At 43.8% G+C, this 25,647-nt stretch overlaps 1 protein-coding gene across 3 annotated transcripts in view; it reads left to right on the top strand.

Moving 5' to 3' along the window:
* GPSM2 (G protein signaling modulator 2) overlaps positions 1–25,647 on the top strand; it is a 51,790-nt gene that overhangs the window by 12,754 nt on the left and 13,389 nt on the right. The window contains exons 2-9 of one of the 3 annotated variants that reach the window (XM_073642908.1): positions 2,984–3,037; positions 9,853–10,133; positions 13,588–13,809; positions 15,392–15,527; positions 15,855–15,997; positions 17,236–17,359; positions 21,367–21,482; positions 24,638–24,793. In XM_073642908.1, the coding sequence (XP_073499009.1) occupies positions 10,072–10,133; positions 13,588–13,809; positions 15,392–15,527; positions 15,855–15,997; positions 17,236–17,359; positions 21,367–21,482; positions 24,638–24,793 (959 nt within the window). In that variant the 5' untranslated portion in view covers positions 2,984–3,037; positions 9,853–10,071. Of the gene's footprint in view, positions 1–2,983; positions 3,170–9,852; positions 10,134–13,587; positions 13,810–15,391; positions 15,528–15,854; positions 15,998–17,235; positions 17,360–21,366; positions 21,483–24,637; positions 24,794–25,647 lie in introns of those variants that run through there. The other 2 variants (XM_073642909.1, XM_073642910.1) reach the window with 2 other exon arrangements.

Below are 25,647 nucleotides of genomic sequence, written 5' to 3'. Positions count from 1 at the left end.
GTGCATTAGTTAGTGTTTTTTTTTTTTGGGGGGGTGACAGACTAAACAATCTTGTACGACCCTGTGTTCGGTCTAGACGGTGGGGCTGTGTTGTGACATTACACATAGCGGCATCAATGCAGGTTTAGCTCCAGTGTGCAGCACATCCACTAGTGCTCCAGACGTGGTCCCTGATGTGTCCTCCGCTCCTGCAGTAAGGGCCACACAACCCCTCCTGAGTGACTGCGGTCATGGACTTATGGTTGAGCGCAGCGGCCATCACTCACGGGAGCAGAAGCAAGAAACTGTCAGGTTTCCCCATCACACACTGATGGCTGATCAGTGCTCTTATATATAACTGTGCTGTGGCCTGCGGTTGCTGACGGCATCTGATGCACTTGCGCCTTGGTCTGTTTTCTGGCTGTCCATTAGCGGTGTGGAGCCACCCTTGGAGTATATGACTGGTTCCATAGTCTGCAGGTTGTCCTCCCCCCATCAATAATCCGGCTGTGTACATTACATGCTGTATCATGCACTTCTGTCATGGCTGCTGGACGCCTCCTGGGTTGTTAGGCTTTGTGTGTTGTAATCTCCGTTTTTACAGGGAGTCTTTGAAGTCTACGTGTATTCTGTATGAGCTATGAGGACTGACGCAGACGTCTCTGAAAGGGGCGTTCCATGCTTATAATATTGATGACTTATCCTGATCAGATCAGTGGCCAGATGTAAATACTGAAGAGCTGAACGGCACAGATCTGTTCACTGTGTAGTGGCCATTCTGGATTCTGACGCTCCGTGAATAGGAACTGAACTGCGCCAATAATGAGAAATCTAACACAAAAGGTGCATGCAAATCAGGCTGGAAGTGCACTGGGGGTGTGTCAGTGCAGGTGAAAGGCTTATCTCTACAAAAAAGGTATTGGGGGACTAGAGCCTAAACTGCCTTATCACCACAGTTGCCCTTTAATATATGCTATGCAAGGAGGCACCGCTAGCTGTTCTTGTAATTCCTAAGAATATTATTCCTTTGTGTTTTATAGGTGATCCAGTAACCTTTTAATTTTAGGCTTTTCTGAATGAACATGAGATCATCTGTTATGTGACAATAGGCTGTAACCTATAAAAGTGTAGCTCTGCAGCGTCCTCATTGTGTCCTAATGCCACTCCTCACACAGTAGCGTGGTAGTGATTAGTGTGGAAGGGGAGATCTGCATAGTGCGGGCTGGTCAGTGAGCTCCATGGGCATGAGGAGTAAAGATGGGGACTTTGGCACCTTGTTTCACCACGTGTTCCACCTATTCAGAGAGTGAGACGCTGAAGAGCTCCGACTAAATGGGAGCAGGGGAAGCATGTGCGCATCCGCTCCATTCATTCATTCATGCTGGAGATAGCCACTGACTACACTCGGCTGTCTCCTGCACTCCCATAGAGGGTGAATGGAGTGGAGATGCACATGACCTACCCTCCATTCAGGCAGAGCTCTTCAGAGCCCCATTCTCTGGATTGGTGGGGGTCCTAGCGGACAGACACCCAGTGATCGGGAAGTTATCCTCTGCTCTATGCATCTGTCAACCGCCATTCTCCTCTGCTGCGAATGTATGCCAATGCTGCTGTAGATTTCTGTCATAATTTCTGCCACTTTTGTGGTGTAATTTATGATAAACTTGTGTGGCGTGCTTGGTAACATCCGGTATTCCGGCTCAATCCAATTCCTAAGTGGCTGGGACCGGAGTAACAGTAAAGTTGTAAAATGTGTGTGACTTTTTAATCCATTTGCACCAGATGAAAACTGCTAGATGAGTTGGGCCCGAAACAATTGGTTTTGTTCTAAATGATTGGAAGCCACTAGTCATGTTCCTGCTCACTTGGGCAGGAACATGACTACCTCTTGAAGTTCATCAAGAGAATGCCAAGAGTGTGCAAAGCAGTCATCAAAGCAAAAGGTGGCTACTTTGAAGAACCTAGAATATAAGACATATTTTCAGTTGTTTCACACTTTTTTGTTAAGTATATAATTCCACATGTGTTAATTCATTGTTTTGATTGCTTGAAAAAGGCTGTATTCAGCCGAAACGTTGCCACAGCTCTTGCTGAGCTAATAAATCATCTATTTTTGGAGTGCGGTTTCTACTATTTTTTTCATATATTTATAATAAACTTGGCTGTGCCCAGCCCACGACCCTGTGTAGATGCCATTACAGGCGTCAAGATGGTGATAAAATCTGACAATTAGCCCAACTAGTTGAGAGACAAATCCACCTGCCGTGAGCATGATGAGTGGTGGTGCAGTAAGCTGCCCCAGGTCCTCCTCCTCCTGTGTACATGGCTGCTCTCTTGGCATTGGTGCATAGTTCACACTCCTCACATATATTGGGATTCCTTGCTGCTCTGAGACGTCCCACGTCACGGTTGATTAGACTACATTGCTGTCTGTTTTTAGCATGTCTCATCATATTGCTATGTGGCCCATCCCTTAATGTGACTGCTGGAGCCTGCCATGCAGGGTGTGAGGCCCGTGCGACTGGTTTGAGGATGATGACTTGTGAATATCCAGTTTACAATCTTTTGTTGGTAAAGCACATATGACGCCATGAGATCGAGTCTGTCACAATGAAAATGCTGTTTAATCTACTGGAGCTGGAGGAGCTGAGGAAAGATTCATCGTGTAGGTAATGGGTAGAAAGCCCTGCTTCATCTGTGGTTATATGTCCCGGGGGCCGGTCCTAATTAGTGACTGACAGCTATTTCTGTATCATTTCAATCACTGATTAGGACCTCCCACTGGACGTATACACATAGAAAGAGCAGGGATTTCCAAGTCCAGAGGGCGGTCCTAATCAGTGATTGGAATTGTTGTCTAACACTAAGACTGCCCACCCGACTTGGAAATCCCTGCTCTGTATATGTGTATAAGAGCATGGTCTACATGTGTGGGGGTGGGAGGAAAGTAACTAACATTTGACAATTGTACTTGAACTCTAATATTCATTTATTTTTATTTTAGGGCTAGTCTACAATCTGAGGAGGAAGAGTCCTTCCGGGAAGTTGTGTAGCGCAGGTATGAAGCTGCCGTCAGTCCAGCACCTCTCATGTCTTCTCACATCAGTCTCGGTCCCCAAGGACTCGGCCCCTTATCTCCATCTCCGAATCACTGTCACCAATTCAATTGGAAGTCTTCTAATTTATCATTGTGAGTTTGTGAAGTGGTAGAGAAATAGAAAGGGGCACAAGTGAAAATCCACACAATGACCAGACTAACTCCATGCTAATATTGGCCAAAGACCTAACTGAGCCTCCAGACAATCCCGAAATGAAATGAGTGTAATAATGATGATCTGTTCCTACAGACCTCCATGTCAATCTGTGAATGTCCTCCTGCTGTCACATGCTATGTTCAGGTCAGACTACATAGCCAATGTAATGGGTCCCCTATAAGTGCAAGCCCTGATAGGATTGCTATGCTTTCCCCTGACTGACATTGGCTGTGGTCTACTGTTGCTTGCACATGTGTTTTGTAAGTGAAATTGGGCATGTGCACCTCTGCTCCACCGGCCTCCTGCAGTTTCATAGACAATGTATTGGCGTGTCGTCCCCCCCACCCCCACCCCAGATATCCTTAGAACCATTTTTGCTTTGAATTTGGTAAATCACAGCAGAACAATGCTTTCTTTTAATGATTGCTGCAAAAAAAAAAAACAATGCGACCTCATTATATGAACGTAGCCTATAGGGCTGTGGAGTCGGAGCCCAGTTTGATGGATTCTGAATCGGAGTTGGTATAAAATGGACCGACTCCAACTCCTAAAATATAGAATAAATTGGGTACAGTAGTTCAATGCAGTTTGTGGGGAATATTTTTTTCATAAGAATTTAGGAAAGTTATGACATGTCCTATAAATGTCTGCCCTATTCCTGATCTAAGGGTCTAGACTTTTAGCGGAGATGAATCTGTGCTGCAGTAAATTTATCACTTAACCATGAGCCATGTATGAGGGAGTCTGTGACGGAGGTTTGGCTTACTGACTCCACAGCCCTGGTAGCCTTAACAAAACAGCAAATGCGCAAGTGTCATCTTTTAAGTTTGATCACCTTACAGTCACCCTACAGTCTACTTTACATAGGTGCAGACCCTAAATAAGATGTAGAATCTCACAAAAAGGAAAAAATTGAAGTCATTTTTTTTTTTTACAGTGAAGGAGCCCCTAAAATAACATATACACACCCCCAGAACCTTGCAAAAGTGTTTACCCCCTTGGCTTTTTACCTATTTTATTACATTACAACCTGTGTTTAAATATTTTTGTAACCCAATTTGTGTGTGATGCACTGGCACTAAATAGTCTTAAGTTAGTGAAGTGAGAAAAATATAGGCATAAATTAAATATATGGGATCAAATAACTAAAAATTGGCATGTGCATATGTGTTCACCCTTTTTGTGATAAAGCATCTAAAAATTTCTGTTGCAAGCAATTCCCTTAATAAGCCAGTTGCTTATTGAAAGGAAGTCCACCTGTGTGCAATCTAAGTGTCACATGGTCTGTCAGTATATACACACCTTTTCTGAAAGGCCACAGAGGCTGCAACACCATTAAACAAGAGACCCCACTCACCAAACAACACCATGAAGACCAAGGAGATCTCCAAACAAGTCAGGGACAAAGTCAGGGCTGGGTTATAAAAAATATCCCAATCTCTGATGATACTCCGGAGCACCATCAAATCCATTAGCATCAAATGGAAAGGACATGGTACCACAACAAACCTGCCAAGAGGGGGCCGGGCAAGGAGGGCATTAATCAGAGAGGCAGCACAGAGGCCAAAAGTAACCCTGAAGGAGCTGCAGAGTTCCCAAGCAGAGACTGGAGTATCTGTCCATTCGACCACAATAAGCCGTACAGCTCCATAGAGGTGGCCTTCATGGAAGAATGGGGACAAAAAAGCCTTTACTTACAAAAATTGTAAGGCTCGTTTTGAGTTTGCCAAAAGATACGTGGGAGACTCCCAAAATGTATGGAGGAAGGTGCTGTGGTCAGATGAGACCAAAATTTTACTTTTTGGCCACCAAGGTAAATGCTATGTCTGGTGCCAAACCAACAGAGCCCATCACCCCAAGAACACAATCATGGTGGTGGCAGCATCATGCTGTGGGGATATTTTTCCGCAGCAGGGACAGTGAAAATGGCCCGAGTCGAGGGGAAGATGGATGGTGTGACATACAGGGATATTCTTGAGCAAAACCTGTTTGTCAGTGATTTGAGACTAGGATGGAGGTTCACCTTCCAACAAGATAATGGCCCAAAGCATACTGCTAAAGCAACACTCGAGTGGTTTAAGGGAAAACGTGTAACTGTGTTAGAGTGGCCTAGTCAAAGCCCAGACCTTAATCCAATTGAGAATCTGTGGTCAGACTTGAAGATTGCTGTTCACCAGAGGAAACCATCTAACGTGAAGGAGCTGAAGCAGTTTTGCCTTGAGGGAATGGGCAAAAATCCCAGTGGCAAAATGTGGAAAGCTCATAGAGACTTACCCAAAGTGACTTGCAGCTGTAATTGTCATAAAAGGAGGCTATACAAAGTACTGACCAAGTTACGATGCTGCAAATGCAGCATCAATAGTAAAAATAAAATAAATAAAAATGTTGAAAAATAATTTTAAAAAACCCCATTATACTCACCTTCCGAAGGCCCCCGGTCTCCGGCTCGCGGTTCTCTAAAAAGGACCTTCCATGACGTTATTTAGTCATGTGACAGGTCACGAGACCGCTGACGGCGGCGGTCGCGTGACCTGTCACATGACTAAATAACGTCACTGAAGGTCCTTTTACCACCGCCGGGAGCAGACGGGGCCATCAGAAGGTAAGTATATGTTTTGTTTTTATTTTAATTCTTTTTAACTACAGGTACTATGGTACCCGGGTGTGGAGGAGAGTCTCCTCTTCTCCTGACCCAGGTACCATCCGCGCATTGAATCGCTTAATATTCGCATGTGCACATGTAGTGATGCGGATGTTATGCGGTCCAATGCAAGTCAATGGCAGTGATTTTGCCGCAATTCCGCAAAATGGATGGTCATGCTGCGGATTTTTCCGCAATGATAATCCGCAGCGGAAATTTCCACAGCATGTCCACAGCACATGCGGATTATCATTGGGAAACATGGCAGACAACGTAACATGCGTTTTTAATGCGTTTTCGGGGTGGAAATGTAGCCATGGAAAAGCATTAAATCCGCATCGTGGGCACATAGCCTAACAGAGGCAATATATGACTAAGAGCACCTTCTAATATACAGATGTTGCAATGTCTGGGTGCTTTTCCCTCCAGAACTATTTGTGCTGGTTGCTTTGTCTTCTGGAGAGCATTAATAGCTCAGTACCAAAACTAAGGTCCCATACACAGTGCAATGGATGAACTCCATAAACCTAGTCCCTTATACATGAAGTGGTATATTACAGACATATAGGTGCTACATGTGGTGCCAGACGAGACTTAGGCGCCGGGGGTGGGCTAGAAGCAATGCCTATGTGATCTGGTATCTGATGAAACGCTGCATGATGTGTTATGACATGGCGGCCTATGGTGGGGCAGTATACACTTTGGGGGTGCTTTTGGCTTTAGCTGTTCTATAAGGAATATTTAATTTTTTCTACTGCTGTTCATGTATGTGAGACATTCTGCAAGAGTATGTGTATTTAAGAATTACAAGATGAGCCAATATCTAATGCAGAAGATAGAGGACATGTATCGCCATATACTTATAGCAACCAGTTTCCTTAGGAATGCCTAAGTGATGGTGGGGAGGTGTAGGGCGCAGGCTACAGTGTAAGGAAGGAGAAAATGCTCCATCTGCTCAGTCATTTGTGAAGCGCAGCACCGAGCAGTCACCGCTGTTCTTCCAATCATGCCCACTTCCAGGTGGCACATTCACGGGCTAGGCAGGATGTCCACCAGGAGAGTAGTGGGCAGGATTAGAAGAATGCAGCGCCTGCTCAGTGCTGTGCCCAGCTGGCAGGAACGGGGCACGGTGTGAATATAACATTATTTTCTCCGTCCTGCTGTTACTTCCTTAAGGCTGTGTGCCCACGTAGCATTTTTCAAGCGTATATGCTGCGGAATTTCCGCAGCGTAAACGCTTGAAAAACGCATGTATATCCGCACCCCATGTTCCCCAATGGGATTCCGCAAGTTCTATGCACATGCTGCGGATTTTTCCGCAGCGTTTATGCCACGTTCAAAAATCCGCAGCATGTCATTTAATTTTGCGTTTCCGCAAGCGGAATTGCCTTTGTCCAATGCATAAAAAACGCAAGGCAATTCCGCATGTGGAAAACGCGTGATAAGGCTATGTGCCCACGTTGCGGACCTGAAGCATATTTTTTACGCTTCTCCCTGGCGGGAAAATCGCATGCGGATATTACATGCGGTTTTCCCGCCAGGTAGAAGCGTTTGTGAGGCGTCTTTGCATGCATTTCCGCATGCGGGTTATCAAGCACTTCTCCAAGCATCACTTGGAAAAGTGCTTGACAACTTGTTCAGAATGGTAAAAAATAAAAAAATAAACTTTATACTCACCTTCTGATGCATTCTCTGCCCCGTCCGGAGGCTTGAGCGGCTCACGCTGTTGTGTGCAGGACCTGCGGTGACGTCATTGAGTCATGTGGTGGGTCACATGACTCAATGACGTGGCAGGTCCTTCAGACAACAGCGCGACGGAGGGAAAACATCATAAGATAAGTATAAACTTTATTTTATTCTTTTTTTTACAGGTTCTTTGGTACCCAGGTCTGGATGAGAGTCTCCTCTCATCCAGACTTGGGTACCATCCGCACATTGATTCCGCTGCGCTTCCGCAAAATTAATGAACATGCTGCGGATTTTTGACTGCAGCATATACGCTGCGGAAAAATCTGCAGCATGGGCATTGACATTGCGGAATGCCATTGGGGACCATGGGGTGCGGATCTACATGCGTTTTTCAAGCGTTTACGCTGCGGAAATTCCGCAGCATATACGCTTGAAAAACGCTACGTGGGCACACAGCCTTAACGCGTGCGGAATTCCGCATGCGTTTTTCCGGGAGAGGACTTGCATTTATGCAGCAGAATTTTTCTGCTTCATAAATGCAACGTGGGCACATAGCCTTAAACTACAACTTCTAGATGATTGATAATGTAACCTCAAACTCCTGGCTGCCCTAACAGCAATTCTAAGCAACAGGTTTCCTCTAGATAAGGATGAGTTCCTATACCAGATACAGCCCATAATGTGGAGCTACTCCTGCTGAAAAAATAACACCCTTTTTTTTTATGTGGGACACGTTTTATAACTTTTACTTGACCAATAACAAGGAGCCCTGTCCTCAAACCTTCTCCGATGTTGAATCCCCCATAGATCTGGACTCGGCGATGCAGCTTGGGCCACTATTCCACACACAGGCTTGTATGTGTCTGTGAATTATGTCATGTTTGTTATGTGACAGGTAGAAAAACCTGAACGATGGTTTAGTAGAAATTGTGAGCGTCCCTGTAACATTGTGCAGCAGACAGATGGCAGTCACTGACTCATAAAGCGCCTGTCCCAGCTCCTGATGAAGTTGCACATGATTCAGTGTTTTGACGGCTTTATGATCAGTCATTATAAAATGCTCACCCAACAAGCAGATTTGTACCGGGGACAGCCACAGAGAGCCCTGCGTCTTCCTTGTGCCTGCTTTGTAGGATTACACTGCTGCATTCAGGTGAATAGCCATGTATGTAATACAAGATCCAGGTCCCCGAGAACGCCAGGGACTATAATGGATCTGCTGCCTGTTCTAGCTCAGAGGGGTCCTAGGACTGGCATACATTCTATAATGGCATTCTTCCTAATGGGGCATTTGGACAGGGGCTGTTTTTAAACCTTTGCCCTTCTTAATGTTAATGTACTAAACTTTAACATTGGAATTAAAGGGGTTGTGCACTAACTGAACAATCACTTCTTAAACTAAATAGTCTACTTGCAAAATAAAAATAACATACTCCCTTCTCCCATCTATTCAGAGTCTCCCAGGACGTTGTTCTCCCATGGGAGTCCTGCAGCCAGTCCGCGGCTGTTATTGGACTGCTGCGCTCTCACTTCCTGAGATCAAGCCTTGGACAAGTGGAAGAAGTGAGAGCGCAGCAGCCCAATAACGGCCGCTGACTGGCTGCAGGGCTTATGTGATGTAACAATGTCACACGTGTCTTTGAGACGTGGCGCAGACATCACTGGAACGGGAGGGGAAAACGGTTATTTTTATTTTACAAGGAGGACCTCTTCTTTTATAAAGGTGTTCTGGTAGCGGATTTCCCCTTTAATACAATGATGGTTTTGTAATATGATATCTTTAATGTATAAAAGAATAAATCTGCTTATTTCCTGACCGTTTATTTTGTGTGTGTGACTATACGCTTATCTCATACCAATCATTTTCATGTGGAAAATCTCCAATTGATCATCTTTTCTCCCCTGCACAAACAATATGGCAGGCTTGTGGCGTCTGCTCACTTCGGGTGCCAGTAATCTTCTTGCATGATGCTGGTCTGTCGCTTGAACACTTTCTGACATCACTGCTAATGATATAATCCACAGCTAAGGTGATTCCAAAGAGCTTTGATGCAATCCGATACCCCTTTAAAACTTGGCCAGCATGCTGCCTGCACCACAAGCGATTGCCTTCCGCCTCCCGTGCTTGCCTCAGTTACCATAGCTGCAGAGCGACTCCTGCCTCTAAGTCATTGACTGCTCCGTCAGCATGGATCACTTTGCTTTTTCCACCCTGTAAGTGCTGCTTTGGTCTGCTGATGGAAATACAAAAGTGAGACCTGAAGCAAAGCATCTTGTCTTCTCCTACAGAATGGTGGCCAAACGCATCCGGACAAGCTCCAGGGAGGAGGATCCCACCTGGGCAGTAGTGCGCCCATAAGCAAAAGAAGATTCGGTGCCTCTAAAGCAGACTTTCCTCTAATTTTTGGATATATTCCTCCCGTCGTGGAGACGTATATTTGTGGTGACCAGACATTTTCGAGGACTTTCTTTTGTTACTTTTTAATGTAATTGTGAGAATGCGTCTTGATGGAGGGGACTGATGTGTTGATAAGCATGCGCGAGGACCCTAGCTTTCATGTGCGCTACAGGTAAGACCACTGCTGTTCTGTTTCTAGTCGTAGTTCCCTAGATGCTGTCGTATGTACAGAGGCCACGTACATAGATGATTCCCACATCTGCTGTGACGTGTATTGGGACCCAGTGACCCGTGCTATTCTGTGCACTTTCCAACAGCTGTAAGAAAAATGTTTGATACTTATGGACTGGAAATGTCCAAAGCTCTTCTGTCGTCTTTACCAAGACCGGTCAATTACAGAAATATTCTGGATTACTGGGCTATGCCTCACAAATAGTCATTGTATGAAATATTCTGTATGCGCATACCTTTATATAATGGTCATTTCTCAAAGGAAAAAAATACTTTCGATCTATGTGGATTTTTCACGTTATTTTATGTCTATTATTTGCTTTAAAATAGTTAAAATTGGTTAGTATTTGATTGGCTGGAGAGTACACTACCATTCAGAGGCTCCATTTGCATTTCTGATATTTTTAATGAAGTCCACCTTCCGCTGACCCAATAAAAATGTATGACGTGCTCCCCAGGAGATGTTTTCCTGTCTGAAAATGAATCTTGCATGGCCACCGTGCCATGGTTTATAAATGGGACTAGGGTGAACCAAGTCTCTGGTAAATGATGGCTCGCAGGGCCCCTGTGCCAGGATACTACTACCCTGGAAGGCTTCTCTTACCATTATCTAGAAATGTCTCTTCTTCTTTCAGGATTTTGGATCTAATGAAATGGTATTTCATCTTGTATAGGTGAATAATCCTGTATGGGTGGACGCCTATGTAATGTCTGTGCAATAACTATGAACTTGTAAATGGAATAAATAGGGAAAGCTGGTGACAAATGATGTGGTCACATTCACATTAGTTACTGCAAGTGTGATCCCCCATCCTGAAGTGATCTGTGGGTATCATATCCTTATAGTGGGGGATTACGATTTAGGAACTGTCTCCTGTATAGCGGCTGTGCATGAGGCACAGGTCACTATATGTGGCTGATGGCGGCTTTCCTACACTGTATACAAGATGTCTACTGGTTCTGAAACGTTAGCAGACTTGATGGGGGTCTAGGCCCGAATACACACAAATCAAGCCTTTCTTTAACCTTCTCCATTTACTATGAATGTCATCGCCTGGACCTGTTTTACCACTTTAGCCAACTAAAAGGGGCTATCTCATACGATCTCCCCTTTCTATATGCCTTTTTAAGAAATCTGGAAGTCAGAGCGGGGCTTCTCTGTTTAGGGTGCGCTATAAACCAGAGCGGAGGGCTGTTCTTCAATAATTTGTATACTACTAAGGCCAGATTCACATGGTCTGTGTTCATGGATCTGGCTTGAATTGGAAGACCTGGCCCTACTGCTGGGTCTCCATCCTGAAATTTAAGGCTTCATATATGACAATGAAGCAGTTGGCTCAGGTGGGGAGACCCTGTGATTTAGCTAGGTCTTCTGATGTGTGAATGGTCTGTGTTTCACAGCCTTATTTTAGGGGCCTGAGAAAAGTAAGTTACCAGTCTTCATAGATGATGGGCAATCCTTTTGTGCTTTCCAATCATTACAATTAATGTGGTCTTCGAAAATAGATAAAAGTGCTGTTCCCTTTATGTCACACATGTTTAACTCTGGCATTCAGGGTGATTATGTTTGGCCCACAACCCCGGGGACTATGTGGAGGCCATTATACTGTTTGGATGACTATGTGGAGGCCATTATACTGTTTGGATGACTATGTGGAGGCCATTATACTGTTTGGATGACTATGTGGAGGCCATTATACTGTTTGGATGACTATGTGGAGGCCATTATACTGTTTGGATGACTATGTGGGACCCCCTTTATTCTGTATGGGGATCATTGTTGGGGCATCATACTGTGATGGGTCACCATACTTTGCTTGGAGGGTGGTGGGGGGTGGTACAGTAGGGTTATCATACCGTGTGTGTGGAGGGTACAGTGGAGGAATTCACTGTAGGGGTATCATACTGTGTTTGGGGGGCACTTGTTGGCAATTTCAATTTGTTTTTATCCTTTTGTTATTACTTATATAAATTAGGCCATTGGGTCATATGCTCTTGCATAACACATTATATTCCAGTATGCCCCATTTGTTATGTGCTAATTTTATCCTAAGTTCTATTAATTAAAATGTACTTTGTTCATGGGACAACCCCTTTTAAGTTTGTTTCCACAAAAAAAAAGTTTCATCAGTATATTTGATAAGGAAAAACTTTCTCAATTGTAGACTTTTTTTTAATATCAAGACTGGCCCGCAACGTTGTCCAAGCTTTCAGTTTTGGCTTTGTGTATGTGAAAGGGACATTCACTGTCTGGCTTAGGCCACAGGGCCAGAGCGCTATTACTTGTATTTAACTCTGCTGTAAGCCAACACTGTGTGAGTGAAGCACAGCGATGACCACTTCACCAGTGCATGAGACCTGTCTGAGCCGATTATGACTTGTAAAAAGCTTGTAGTGTCGCCTACAACCCACCGATTACCCCACATTGCTGTGTGCAGATACGGGGGTCAGCATCCTCGGCTTTCCAGCTGCCCGCAGAGCGAGTCACTCATCAGAAATAAGGGAAATTAATATTATTGATGCTAATTGGCCGTGTCACTTAACATGTGGTGGGCAGAGCAGCCGGCCTAGGAGGGGATTAGCTGAGATTACCCATCTAGTGTTTTTAATCTTAACCCAGTTCCCAATGGCACAGCATATATTGATGCATTCCCGTGCTTGCCTCGTACATGGGCACTAACATCTGCCGGATGGCGTTATATCCCTGCTGAAGACGTGCATCTGAAAGGGGCATGGATCATTTATTAGGATTCCTGGGCCCCCTCGGCATTTACGCTTCCAGAGAGACCTCCAGCTCGCCCTGCTGACCATGTCCATCATGACTTTCTGTTTAGGTTGCAGAAAGTCTCCAAGGTATTAAATGTTGGGTAGATTTTAGTTTTGTTTTTACTTTAACTTTTTTATCCATTGAGTCCATATTTTATGCCACCCCGTCCGATATAGAAAGTTCCTCCTGTGCTTGCAGTCAGGTGCCTGGTAGTGATGTAATATACGCTGGATGTCTCCTATACATGGAGGTGACAGCTTCTGATCTTCCTGTAGTCCCTTGCATGGTAAGGTTGCCGTATTCTTCCAAGCCCCGGTTTGCTATCAGCCCATGACATTAGTTCTGCACACATTGTGTGCGAGGCCTCTCCCGATCCTCTGTTCTACTTTTCAGAAGGTTGATTGCTGCTATTTATTAATTCATACACTGAGACCTTTGTAAGGGAAGATCCCGCTGTTTCACAGCTGAGACCTCATAAATCATTCAGATCCTTACACAAATCCAGTAGTCTACTGGCTTTAACCCATTTGTTGCTGCTGTTACTGAGCCTAATGGTGTACACGGTCCTATGCTTGTTTTCTATGCCTTCCTTCCCTTGGTCTCATAAAAACCACTATTCTGTCCTAAGAATGGAGGCGTCCTGTCTGGAGCTGGCCCTAGAAGGAGAGCGGTTGTGTAAAGCTGGTGACTGTCGAGCTGGCGTGTCCTTCTTCGAGGCAGCAGTGCAGGTGGGCACCGAAGATCTGAAAACTCTCAGTGCCATATACAGTCAGCTGGGCAATGCCTATTTTTACCTGCATGAATACAACAAGGCATTGGAATACCACCACCACGACCTAACCCTAGCAAGGTGAGCTGATGGCTAGCACTATGGGGCTGTTTACTTTGGGTTGGGCCAATGCTACTAAAAAAGTTATCACTTTTTAGGCTTCTTTTTGTTTGTTTTTTTTATCCAATATTTTTGTTTTTACACTGAATATATGGTTGGGAACAGATATGATGAAGCTGGCATTGTGTATTCTTATACATTTTGGCTTAAAGGGGACCGATCACTTGCGGAAAAAAAAAAAAAAGTAGTTAAATACCTTGTAAAAATCCCTGAGCTCCTTTCTGCCGTTCTTTTCTGTTTTGCGCTGCGTTGCTCGATTAGAGAGTCACATTTATTTGTTTTGCAGTGCAATATGGGAAATCTCTGAAGAAATGCCCAGTTGAACTATAAAACAGTCTTCCCTGGGGCTGTGACTTGTCACCATATTCTGAAACCCGTAACTTTTTCAATTTTTTGGTCGCCGAAACTGTGTGAGGGCTTGTTTTTTGCACCCTAACCCGACATTCTTATTGATACCAATTTTGGGTAGATATGATGTTTTGATCGCCCCTAATTTGCATTTTTTTTTTTGTTTGTTTTTAGTTTCTGCGGCCAAAAAAAACCCCAATGCAGTTCTGTTTTTTTTCTTTTTTTTTTCCCTTTTTTTTGTGGGGAGGTCATTACATAGTTTACAGATCGGGTTAATTAATTTCACATCTTTATAGATCAGACATTCATGGACACATGCATTTTTTTAACCTTTTTTTTTTTTCTTATTTTCAATGGGGGGAAGAATCTAGGTGATTTTGAACTATATAGGTTGTTTTTTTCTCCTCCACTCTTATTTGGTAGTTCCCTTAGGGGATTTGAGTCTGTGGTCATCTGATCGCTTGTACTGATAAACAGCAATACTACAATCCTGTGTGGATAGCACAAATCAGTCACCTATGAGGGGCTGGCGTTCACATATGACATGTCATGCACAGTCATGACCTGCAGACCGCCAGTCGTCCTGGCAAGCCCTCCGTGCCCCGTGATTGTGTCACCGAGGCGCCAATAGGCTGTGAGAACAGTGCACCCCCCTGCCGGCACTCTGTGGCTGCCGCTGTCAAAGATTCACAGCGGCATTTGACAGGTTTACAGCCACGGGTGGCGCTCCGCTCCATGTGCGGCTGTTAATCATGTGATTGCTGATTATCACAGCCATGATCTGCCGGGAAAGATGCGATTGTCATAAGTCAGGGAGCCGCAGTAGGACGTAACTGTATGCTGTAGTGTGGCAAGGGGTTAAGACACACCCAGATGGGGTGCTAAGCAGAGATTTCACACATTGCGCTCCATATGCATCAGGTGTGAATATCTATGCAATGAGGTGACGCAGCGCAAAATGGAAAACAGTAGTAGGGAGCTCAGGGATTTTTACTAGGTATTTAACTCCTTTTTTTTAAAGCAAGTTACTGGTCCTTTAAAAAAAAAGAAAAAAAAAAAAAAATTGCTGCGAGTATATGGATATCTGCAAGCCTCATTCATATCTATGGGATGTTTCTGCCTCCATGTGAATATGTCCCAGCAGAGCAGGCAATGGTCTATTTCTTCTGATAGTTCTTTTTCTGTTGTAACACAGGACTATTGGCGACCGTCTTGGAGAAGCGAAGGCTAGTGGGAATCTTGGTAATACGCTGAAAGTTTTGGGCAATTTTGATGAAGCCATTTTATGTTGTGAGCGACATTTGGAGATCTCTCGGGAGTTGTATGATAAGGTAAAATGACAGCATGTGAGATTACCCCCAGATCCGCTGGTTACTCTTAGTTTATCGCTGATGTCTGCTACCTGAATGCTCAGTGCTGTGATCAGATCAGATTACACTTGGTCTGCAGGATCCCACATGTCACAGGCTAGCCGTACTGTATACCCCAGGGCAATGACAAATACAGTCTGAAATGTCAGAATGATTTCCTGTACTCCGATAATAATCTATTACCTGCTGACTATTACAGATTATATCTCTATAGAAAACTAAACTAACCTGCACCACCTCTCTACACCATGGCTTTATAAGATGCGTATTGTCCTTCTCTCCATACAGGTTGGTGAGGCCAGAGCGCTGTATAACCTCGGCAATGTGTACCACTCCAAGGGGAAGAGCCTGGCATGTACCGGGACCAGGGACCCCGGAGAGTTTCCAGAGGAGGTGAAGGTCGCTTTACAGAAGGCCGTGGATTATTATGAGTAAGTAATCTATATTTTTCATTGTCCCAGATAAGCAATCTGCCTGCAGGTTTTTGCTATGTAATCTGTGAGCAGTATAGTATAGGGCAAGAGAGCCTGAATCTAGTGATGTCACTTGCTGGACTGCTTTCTGTAGTTTAAATACAATCCGTGTTTTATCATCCGGAGATTATCACTACAGGACAACTGGCCTCGTGCAGTGTAGTCCAGCCACCTCCCAGCACTGATTATCAGCTTGCTGATGAGCACAATGTACAGAGGATGCTGCCAATCAGGGGCGTGTGAGGGGCTATATACACAGCTCAGCATTCTGTGCACTGCTACGTCTACAGCAGGGAAAACCAGGGTTCTATCAAAACTGCACCAAGTAACCCAGTAGGTGACACATGGCTGGAATCAGGGTCTCAGGCCCTACAGTATGCTGCTTTCAGATAACATAGCTAAAACCTGTTGACAGATTCCCTTTTACACTGCATGTTGATTAGCTCTACAACTTTTTAATATACTTTAGCCCTTGATTCATGAATGTATTTGGTCTTTCCTTTTGTTTCATTTTTGTTGTTTTTCGTTTGCCTCTTGTTCTTTTAATTTGTGACTTTTTTTTAAAGTCTATCTTGTGTGCTTGACGTTTTTGTTCGTTAGTATGGGAGGGTTGGGGTTGTCTGATTCATCTGCTGCAACAATTTAAAAAGTCCTAAATCGTTCTTCAGTCTCCTCCTGGAGTAATTTTATGTGTGTCTGAAATGAAATGTTTGTTGTTTTTCCTCAAATTTAGTAACATTTTAGTACAATGTGACTTTACGCACTTAAGTCACTAAGTTTAGTCAAGAATAGAGAGCATTTTAGATTTTGTGCTCAATTCTTGAAACGCGTGCACCATTTTAAAAGAATTTGATGCAAAAAAGTCATGTAACACAAGACAAAAAAAGTGACTTTAAAAAAAAAGCCCTCATTATGAATCGGGCCCTTTGTCTTTTAATTCCTTACCTTTTTCAGGATCTCTTAAATATCATCCTTAGCAACATTGTTTTCATTCAATGAGAGCAAGCGGAGAACTAGATAATGAGTAATGTAAGGTTACAATACTTTTCTTAATATCAGTATTTTACGTTTTCTCTGCATAATATCAGGAATCTCCGGATGTCCTCGTCGGCTTCACAAGGCTTATGCTGCTGAAAAATAACCTGCACAAAGGATTATGTAAAATAACAATGCTCATTTGTTTTCTGTGTGAACAGGGCTAACTTGTTAATTGTAACAGAGCTGGGGGACAGAGCCGCTCAAGGACGTGCATATGGAAACCTGGGCAATACTCATTATTTACTTGGAAATTTTCGAAAAGCTGTCATGTCCCATGAGCAGGTACTCACTTATAAATGTTTCATCCTTGCTACTTTGAGACTATTAGGCTATGTTCACACACAACGTTTTTGTATTTTTTTTTTTTTTAATGCAAATTAATTCCGTTTCCATACAAGCAAAAGCTGAGTCCAGAAACCTCATGCACAAGCTTGTTTTTTTTTTTTCCTGACTGCATTTGAGAACTGCAGCACTATCAATACTTTTAGCGTTTTTGTAATGTTTTTTCACTGATTTTAGAAAGCAATGAAAAAGTGCAAAACCTGAAGTGTTTTTACGGTTTAAGAGAAACAGGTTTTGGCTGCAGGAAAAAAACACTGTGTGTGAACATAGCCAAAAGGGGAATTAGTACCCACACAAGCTTCTGAAATACATGGGAATTCCTACATTGCAAATAAGCCCATGTGCACTTGGAGTTTGTGTTTTTGCAAAAGGTTCACTCAGAAAAAAGTGCATGAAAGATTGTTACTATCTTTTCAATCTTTTGAGCATTTTTCTCTTCTTTCCCTTCACTTCAGTTTTTGAAAAGTGCCAGTCTCCTCTAAATGGCTCCTGATAGAATCTGCTCCCATCGAGTCACTGTCCAATCATAAGATTGCAAACGCTACTTCAGGAAAAAGCTCTGCAAAAATCTCTAAAAAATAATCCACAACACCTCCACGTGCACATACCCTCAGAGACGAGTCCACACTGAGCTTTGTGGTGGAAATGCCACAGAATTGACACCGGTTTCACCATTTGCACTGAAAAACAAATTCTTTGTGAAAACCTGTAGCATAAATTGACATATGAGGATATAAAAACCTCGTATTGGGCTATGTTACGATGTGATCTCTTTTCTGCAGTGTGTGAATCAGGTTTTCTCAAATCTCAGCCGCTGTACGGGTGGTGTAATGCGCTGAAGGATTTCCACAGACATTCTCGAGGTGGAAATTTGGCAGCCTATTTGCGGTGTAGGAACGTACCCCTAGGGCAGCTGCGGTAGATTTTTTTTATGACGTTTTGGTAACTGGCCCATGTATCTGGAGTTTACAGGAATCCGTGCATTTGTTACCTGAGCGACATCATCCAGGCTCAGAAATGTCCACAGACCTTTATGTGAGCTTGTCAGCCTAATTCATACACCATGAATTTAACTCATGGAGAGCCATGCCTGTGCTTGCCTGGGTTTCTCCAAAGACATAGTGTTAGGGAATTATGAAACCCAGTGAGCGATAGAATAGATCTAATCGCTCAGTGCCCAGGCTGCCATTGTTCAGGGCAGTGCGCCTGATGAGCGTTCTGCTGCTCTCCGGCAGTCCGCTTACACTGATTAGTAGTATTACTCCACGCTAGTTTGGTATCTGCGTTATGTTTGGAATTTTACACAAACTTCAGAATTTTTAACATGCCGGCTTTTAGTGCAATGGAAGCAAAGGACAGATCTGTTATCTGATGATTTAGAAGTGTCATTTTGCCATTGAAATGTGACCTGATAAAACCTTCAACAAAGCGGATGTGATTCCACAGATTACGTTATTACTATGATCATATAAACTTGAGACTCCCCATTTCACCTGTTGCCCGGAGGAGTAGCACTACTTCAGGCTGTTACATGACTTGATTTTGCTGTACTCTTAAATGTAGAGAAATGTTTCCTTTACCATCTTAAAGTGAATCTGCCACCTAATCTGTGAGCAGAGACAGAGACCCTGGTTCCTGCACTGGGTCAGTAAAGCCGCATTTACACTTACAGATTATCGTGAAATGAGTGTTATTATAAAGGCTGCTAATCAGTTCATGATCAAACAAACGCTTGTTCGTTGGGTGAAATTATATTTTGTGCAGCAAAAGATCATCATTATTCATTCTGTGAAAACCGGACTTGCACTGCTGAGACCAGTGTCGGCCAATGTGCTCTGAGCGGTGTATTACAGATCTGTGTGCATCCTGTACGGCAGTGTGCCTGTGTAAACAGGATATGAAACTACCTCCAATCAGCGGTCATTTAGTGCTGTTGGCCAGTCTGTGTAAACAGACCCTTAGGGTACGTGCACACGATAAGTATTTGCTGTGGATTGGACGCAGTGCACTTGTGCTGCGTCCAATCCGCAGCGGCCAGATTTTACAGCATAGTGGATGGGATTTGTAGACAGCCATGTCCACTATGCGTCTCTGTGCACCTGCGGAAACTGACATGCAGTGCGTCTTTCCAGACCACAGCATGTCAATTCCTCCTGCAGGTCCGCATGCGGGCTTTCTCCATAGACCTAACCTCTATGAGGAAAGTCCGCATGTGGGGAGAAAAAAGCTGCCACTCATTAGCATATTGAGCGGAAGCCGCCGGCGGCTTCTCCACGGCGTCGGGGCCGCAGCCGGTGAGACATCGTGTACTTGCACCCTTACTGGGCTGATTGCTGTAGTTTTGATAATCTGCTGATAAAACAGTGATTGAGCTCTGTGTAACCCCACCTCCAACATGATTGGCAGCTTTCTGCCTATGCACAGTGTACATGACTGCATTCAGAGAATTGGTAGATCTGCAGCAGATAAAACAGTAATTTTAACAACTGCAGCAAACAGCCCAGTAAATGATCTATCACTGGAATCAGTCTGTCCATGCATCATGCTGCTCTCAGGTGGAGTAGCAAAAACCTGGTGACAGTCTCTTTAAAAGGTTTTAATTTGTTATTGCACCTAGATAAAAAGGTGAAATGTATTGGATCTAATCAAAGTCAATATGGTCTGTTAGAATCCATTGTTCTTCTAATTTTATCTGTCAGACATTGTCCCATATCGCCTAGCCAAAGGATAGATGACAATTATATGCCAAGAACGGGGGTCCTGTAGTGAGCATGTGCAGCCACTGCTCCATTCACTGTAGTAGTGCATGTAGGCTGGCTCTTTATTCACACAGGGGACTTTAGGATCCCTGTTCTTGGGATCATTGGGATTCCAGTGTTCGGACCTCCAGAAATCATACACTTGTTAATGCTGTGGATGAGGGATAAATGTTATTTGAGACAATCCTTTTAAGAGTTGATCCAGTAAAGCCCAAAGCCTGGACTAAGGGTTAAAATACAACCACACACAATGTTCATGAAAAAACTCTGCGTTTTACAGTCTTAGTAAACGGCATGAGGTTTCTGACGTCTCATTCACACACCGCTTACTCTTTCCTTGCAGGTTTGAAGCAGTTTCGTATGTGCATCATGTACATTTCTGCAGTGTTTTTCAGCTTCCCACCCCCCCATTTTAACAAATGAAAAAAACACATATGAGAATTTAAAAAGCCATGGCAAAAGAGCACGTTTTCCCTGCCCAGAGACAAGTGTTTAATGCAGAAACATCTGTAGCAAATACTTAACATGTGCACGTACCCAAATGGGTATGGCAAGAAGCTACATGCAGTATTTATTAGGACAGGCTGCAAATCTGCTGGTGTGAATAGCACCAGTGTGTGTTCTCCAATTCCTTATGATTTGGTTCCCTGGTTAATTTTTCTTTTTAAGGAAGCCGGACACTAGATTTGTTGCCTGAATCGCTGGCAGCATGAATGTTACCCTGGCTGAGCCAGATATGTCTTACCATGACATGCACTAGCATTTCAGAGAAAGCATAGTTGGTAAAGCCAATGGGGACTATAGGGAGAGGGGTGACTCGTCCATGTGGCCCCCAGCTCTAGATTATTAACAGGTCTCCTAAGTACACAGAAATGATAGATTACTGTCAATCAACTGGAGAGGGGCCAGTAGAAGTTGGCTTGGGGCTACGCTGGACTCTTTGTCTCTTCTTATGGTCCCTGGTGGATTTTCACACTATTTCCTCTGAAACACTGGAGCATTTGAGTATGTTATATATGGCTGCCATTGTGCACCAGGCTCTGATCCATGCAGCACGTGGTTCGGGCACCATGAATCTGATGACATATTCCCTATGAAGTGCAGAATAGCTCCAGGACTGGTGTGTTTATTCCCTTGTAGGCTTTACAGTACCCGAGTAATGATAACTTCACTCTCCTTATCTTACAGCGGCTGCTAATTGCCCGGGAGTTTGGGGACAGATCTGCAGAAAGAAGAGCGTACAGTAATCTTGGAAATGCCTTTATCTTCCTGGGTGAATTTGAGATGGCAGCCGAGTACTATAAGTAAGAGTTTAGGGGTTTTATTTAAGACATGTGCCAAGACCTAGCTTTTTGCTACTTTTAATTGCTTACTTTTCATTTAAACCGGTTTGGTGTGTAATTGATAAATTATAATCAGTCTATGTAAACACTATTATGTCCAAAAAAGACAAAAGTATTTTAGGAGTGATACTTTTAGGCTACGTTCCCACAGTGAGTTTTTGCTGCTTCATAAACTCAGCCTTTTATAGTTCCAGCAAAGTGGATGGGATTTATAGAGATCTCCTGCCCGCTGTGCTTTTTTTTACACTGTGTAAACTGACCTGTGGTGCGTGTTTCTCATCCACAGCATGTCAATTTCTCATGCGGGTATCCTGAGGTTTCTGTGCAGAATTTCCCCACAGACCTGCATTAGGTGCGGAAATTCAGCAGGTGAAAAACACATACGTTGTTGCGGTGGAAACGCATGAAAAATACATGTAATCCACACCTAAACATATCAATAAAGTTTAGTCAAAGGCATATACCAGGAAGTATCAACAGGAAAGCCACTATATTTACAGCATGACGTACCAGACACCGACAAAAACCGCAGCCTCAAAAGCACAATAAAAACGCATGTTAAAAAAATGCACAAAAAACGCAAGTAACTTAATTTAACCCCTTTTAAAGCCTGGGGCGTATTAGTACACCCCAGGCCATCACCCCCGGTTCAGCGGAGGCTTCAGCGCTGAGCCCGCACTGAACCGAGCACATGTCAGCTGATTATTACAGCTGACATATGCCCGCAACAGCCGCGGGTGGAATCGCGATCCACCCGCGGCTGTTAACCAGTTAAAAGCCGCTGTCCATCTCTGACAGCGGCATTTAACAGCGCCGCACCGGAAGCGCAGCCTTAGCCCCACCCATCAGTGACCCCGTCACGTGATCGCAGGTCACTGATGGGTGGGCATGACAACCCCGGGGTCTGCAGCAGACCCTTGAGGTTGTCATGTCTCGCTAGCTATGAGCTCCACCTAGTGGTCGGCGCTCATAGCACAGGACCATTTCTCCTGCATACAGGCGATCTGCTCGTCGCCTGTATGCAGTATAAATGATCAGGAAACTGCTGCTTCTAGTCTCCTATGGAGACTATTGAAGCATGCAGAAAGTGTAAAAAAAAATGGTTTTAAAAATATAAAAAAATATAAAAGTTTAAATCACCCCCCTTTTGTCCCATTCAAAATAAAATAATTTAAAAAAAATTCCCACATACACATATTTGGTATCGCTGCATTCAGAATCGCCCGAACTATCAATATAAAAAAAAAAATTCATCCGATCGGTAAACTGCATAACGAGAAAAAAAATTCTATACGCCAGAACTACGTTTTTTTGGTCGTCGCAACATTGCAATAAAATACAACAACAGGCGATCAAAACATCGGATTTATCCCAAAATAAAAAAATAACTCCTCACCCGGCCTCAGATCACGAAAAATGGAGACGGTACGGGTCTCAGAAAATGCCGCCATTTTTTTAATTTTTTTTTTTTATTATTTTTTTTTATTTTTTAGCAAATTTTGGATTTTTTTTTCACCACTTAAATAAAAAAGAACCTATACATGTTTGGTGTCTACCAACTCATAATGACCTGGAGAATAATAATGGCAGGTCAGGTTTAGCATTCAGTGAACGTGGTAAAAAAAATAAATAAATAAATAAAAACTGTGGAATTGCATATTTTTATTTTTTTTTTGCAATTTCACCGCACTTGGAATTTTTTTCCCGTTTTCCAGTATACAATATGGTAAAACCAGTGATGGCATTTAAAAGTACAACTCGTCCCTCAGAAAATAAGGCCTTATATTGCCATATTGACTGAAAAATAAAATTGCTATGGCTCTGGCAACAAGGGGAGCAAAAAGCAAAAACAGAAAAACTCAAGGTCCTTAAGGGGTTAAATAATATGTGCAGAAATTCTGCAACGTCAATTTCTGAACAAAAGCTTATCATCGGAACTTGGCTTTATTGGCGAACCACAAAAAATATATGTGCAAGCTTCCAGAGCGCAGGGGCCCCTGTCTCTGCGCAGGGGCCCCCTTTCCTTCTCCACTCCTAGAATACCTTTGTCTCTTTTTGGGCATAAAAATATCACTGTACCACAATATAATTTTTTATTGGAAATAGATCTAACAGTCTATAATTATTGATCGTCTGTAGATTTATTCTTTTCTGATGTTTGTATTATTTAAGGGAATCTGTCACCCCCCCCTGGACCCTATCTGACCTCTACTATGGGCATACAGGTGATAGAAATGTAAATCTATACCTACCCGTATGCCTCATATTAGAGGTCTGGTTGCTGTGAAATGTCTTTTTATTCCTACAAGTTTCTGATGCCTTGCAGGCCGGGGCCCTGAAGAAATCCCCCACCTCCTGTGGTAATTATAATGTTTCCCCCCCTCCCCTGCATGTCACAGTGCCTGGATTTGGCTGCTGCAACTGCACATCACAGGACACTGTGTCATGCAGGGGAGTGGGGACACATTGTAATTACCACAGTAGGTGGGATTTCTTCCCATCCCCCGGCCTGCAAGGCATCAGAAACTTGTAGGAATAAAGAGACATTTCACAGCAACCAGACCTCTAATATGAGACATACAGGTAGGTATAGAAATGTAAATCTATCACCTGTATGCCCATATTAGAGGTCATATAAGTGCCAGGGGGTAACAGATTCTCTTTCAATAACCCTGACTTGTATACATTGACGTGTGAGAGAAGACCGCACCCCAGACAAATCCTCATTTATATGTATATACATACAGCACCTCCGCAAGTTACTAATACAGTTCAGATTTGCAAGGTTCCTTAGTGTGTGGCTACAGGTTGAGGTCTGAGTCGGACTCTTCTGAGGGGGAGAATCCCATGTCTGCATCTGATCTGTGCTGTGGTCAGTATCCAGCCCCCTTGCTTGTCAGTGGTTGCATCGATGAGAGAAGGTGGCAAAATTCAGGCTTGAATGAGCAGTCAGCCAGCCCCCTTCACAAATAAAAAGCCCGAATAATGTGCTACTTCTGGACAGGATTGGTTTAGCCTCTGACTGTAAACAATGAAATGGTGAGAAAACCCAGCCTCTGTAAAACGCTGATAACTTCTCAGCACCGTCCTGGAGTAATGTGTATTGTTTCCTGCAGACGGACCCTACAGCTGGCGCGGCAACTAAAGGATCGGGCAGTGGAGGCGCAGAGCTGCTATAGCTTGGGTAACACCTACACTCTGCTTCAGGACTATGAAAAGGCTATTGATTATCATCTCAAGCATCTCGTCATCGCAAAGGAACTTAATGACAGGTCACAGCTTGAATACATTTTTCCTTCTAACCTGTTTAGTGCAGCGTGTCACAGTGGGTTATTGGGGCAGCTGTGCATGGGCGGCTCCGCACTTCACAAGAAGCTCTTTCACAAATGTCTATTAGTCATCAGGTCATAATAAAACAGTTGTAGCACATGCGTGCTTGACAAAGTGTTTTATTAGGATCTGGAACAAATAAATGACACTTTATAATGATGTATTCCCTTTGAAATGGTGTTTCATGTATAGGGATGATTTATATGGACCGACTGGCAGCACTAAATGACCGCCAATCTGCCTAAGCACATAGACAGAGCGCTCTTGAGATACGCACAGTAAAGGCCTCATCACATAACGAGATTGCTAGCGAGATCGTTATTACGTCACGGTTTTGGGATCGCTGGAGAGTCGTTTCGTGATCGCTGGGGAGCTGTCAAACATGCAGAACTTCCCAACGGTTTCGGCCGCCCCAGCGATCTAACTAACGATCTCGGCGGTTGTTGGGACGCTTTCACACAGCAGCTATTTCAACGATCCACACCTTGATAGGGACTGTACTGTGTCACAAAGGTGTGCATAAAATTATGCAAAATCAGGACTCAGTCGGTTGAACGGATATCAACAGCCCGGAGAATTCTGCTAGGATCTGCAATCCAGCACGAGGTCAGAAACAAAGGATGGAATCGCTATTCTGTTGCCTTGTTTATGCACGGCAGAAAATGAGAACGCTGTAGCGACCACCAATCGGGGGCGAGGGGCGCGGAAAAGTCCAATTTATGCACGCCTACGTGTCTCTGCTCTGAATCGCTAACGAGGTCGTTGATAAGGTGTCAAATACAGCGATGCACACTGC

Source organism: Phyllobates terribilis, unplaced genomic scaffold, assembly GCF_046119375.1.
Source record: "Phyllobates terribilis strain yellow unplaced genomic scaffold, ASM4611937v1 Scaffold_8__6_contigs__length_399053987, whole genome shotgun sequence".
Classification (NCBI taxonomy): Eukaryota; Metazoa; Chordata; class Amphibia; order Anura; family Dendrobatidae; genus Phyllobates; species Phyllobates terribilis.
Note: the sequence above shows the minus strand (reverse complement) of the source record. Positions and strands in the feature narration are given on the sequence as shown.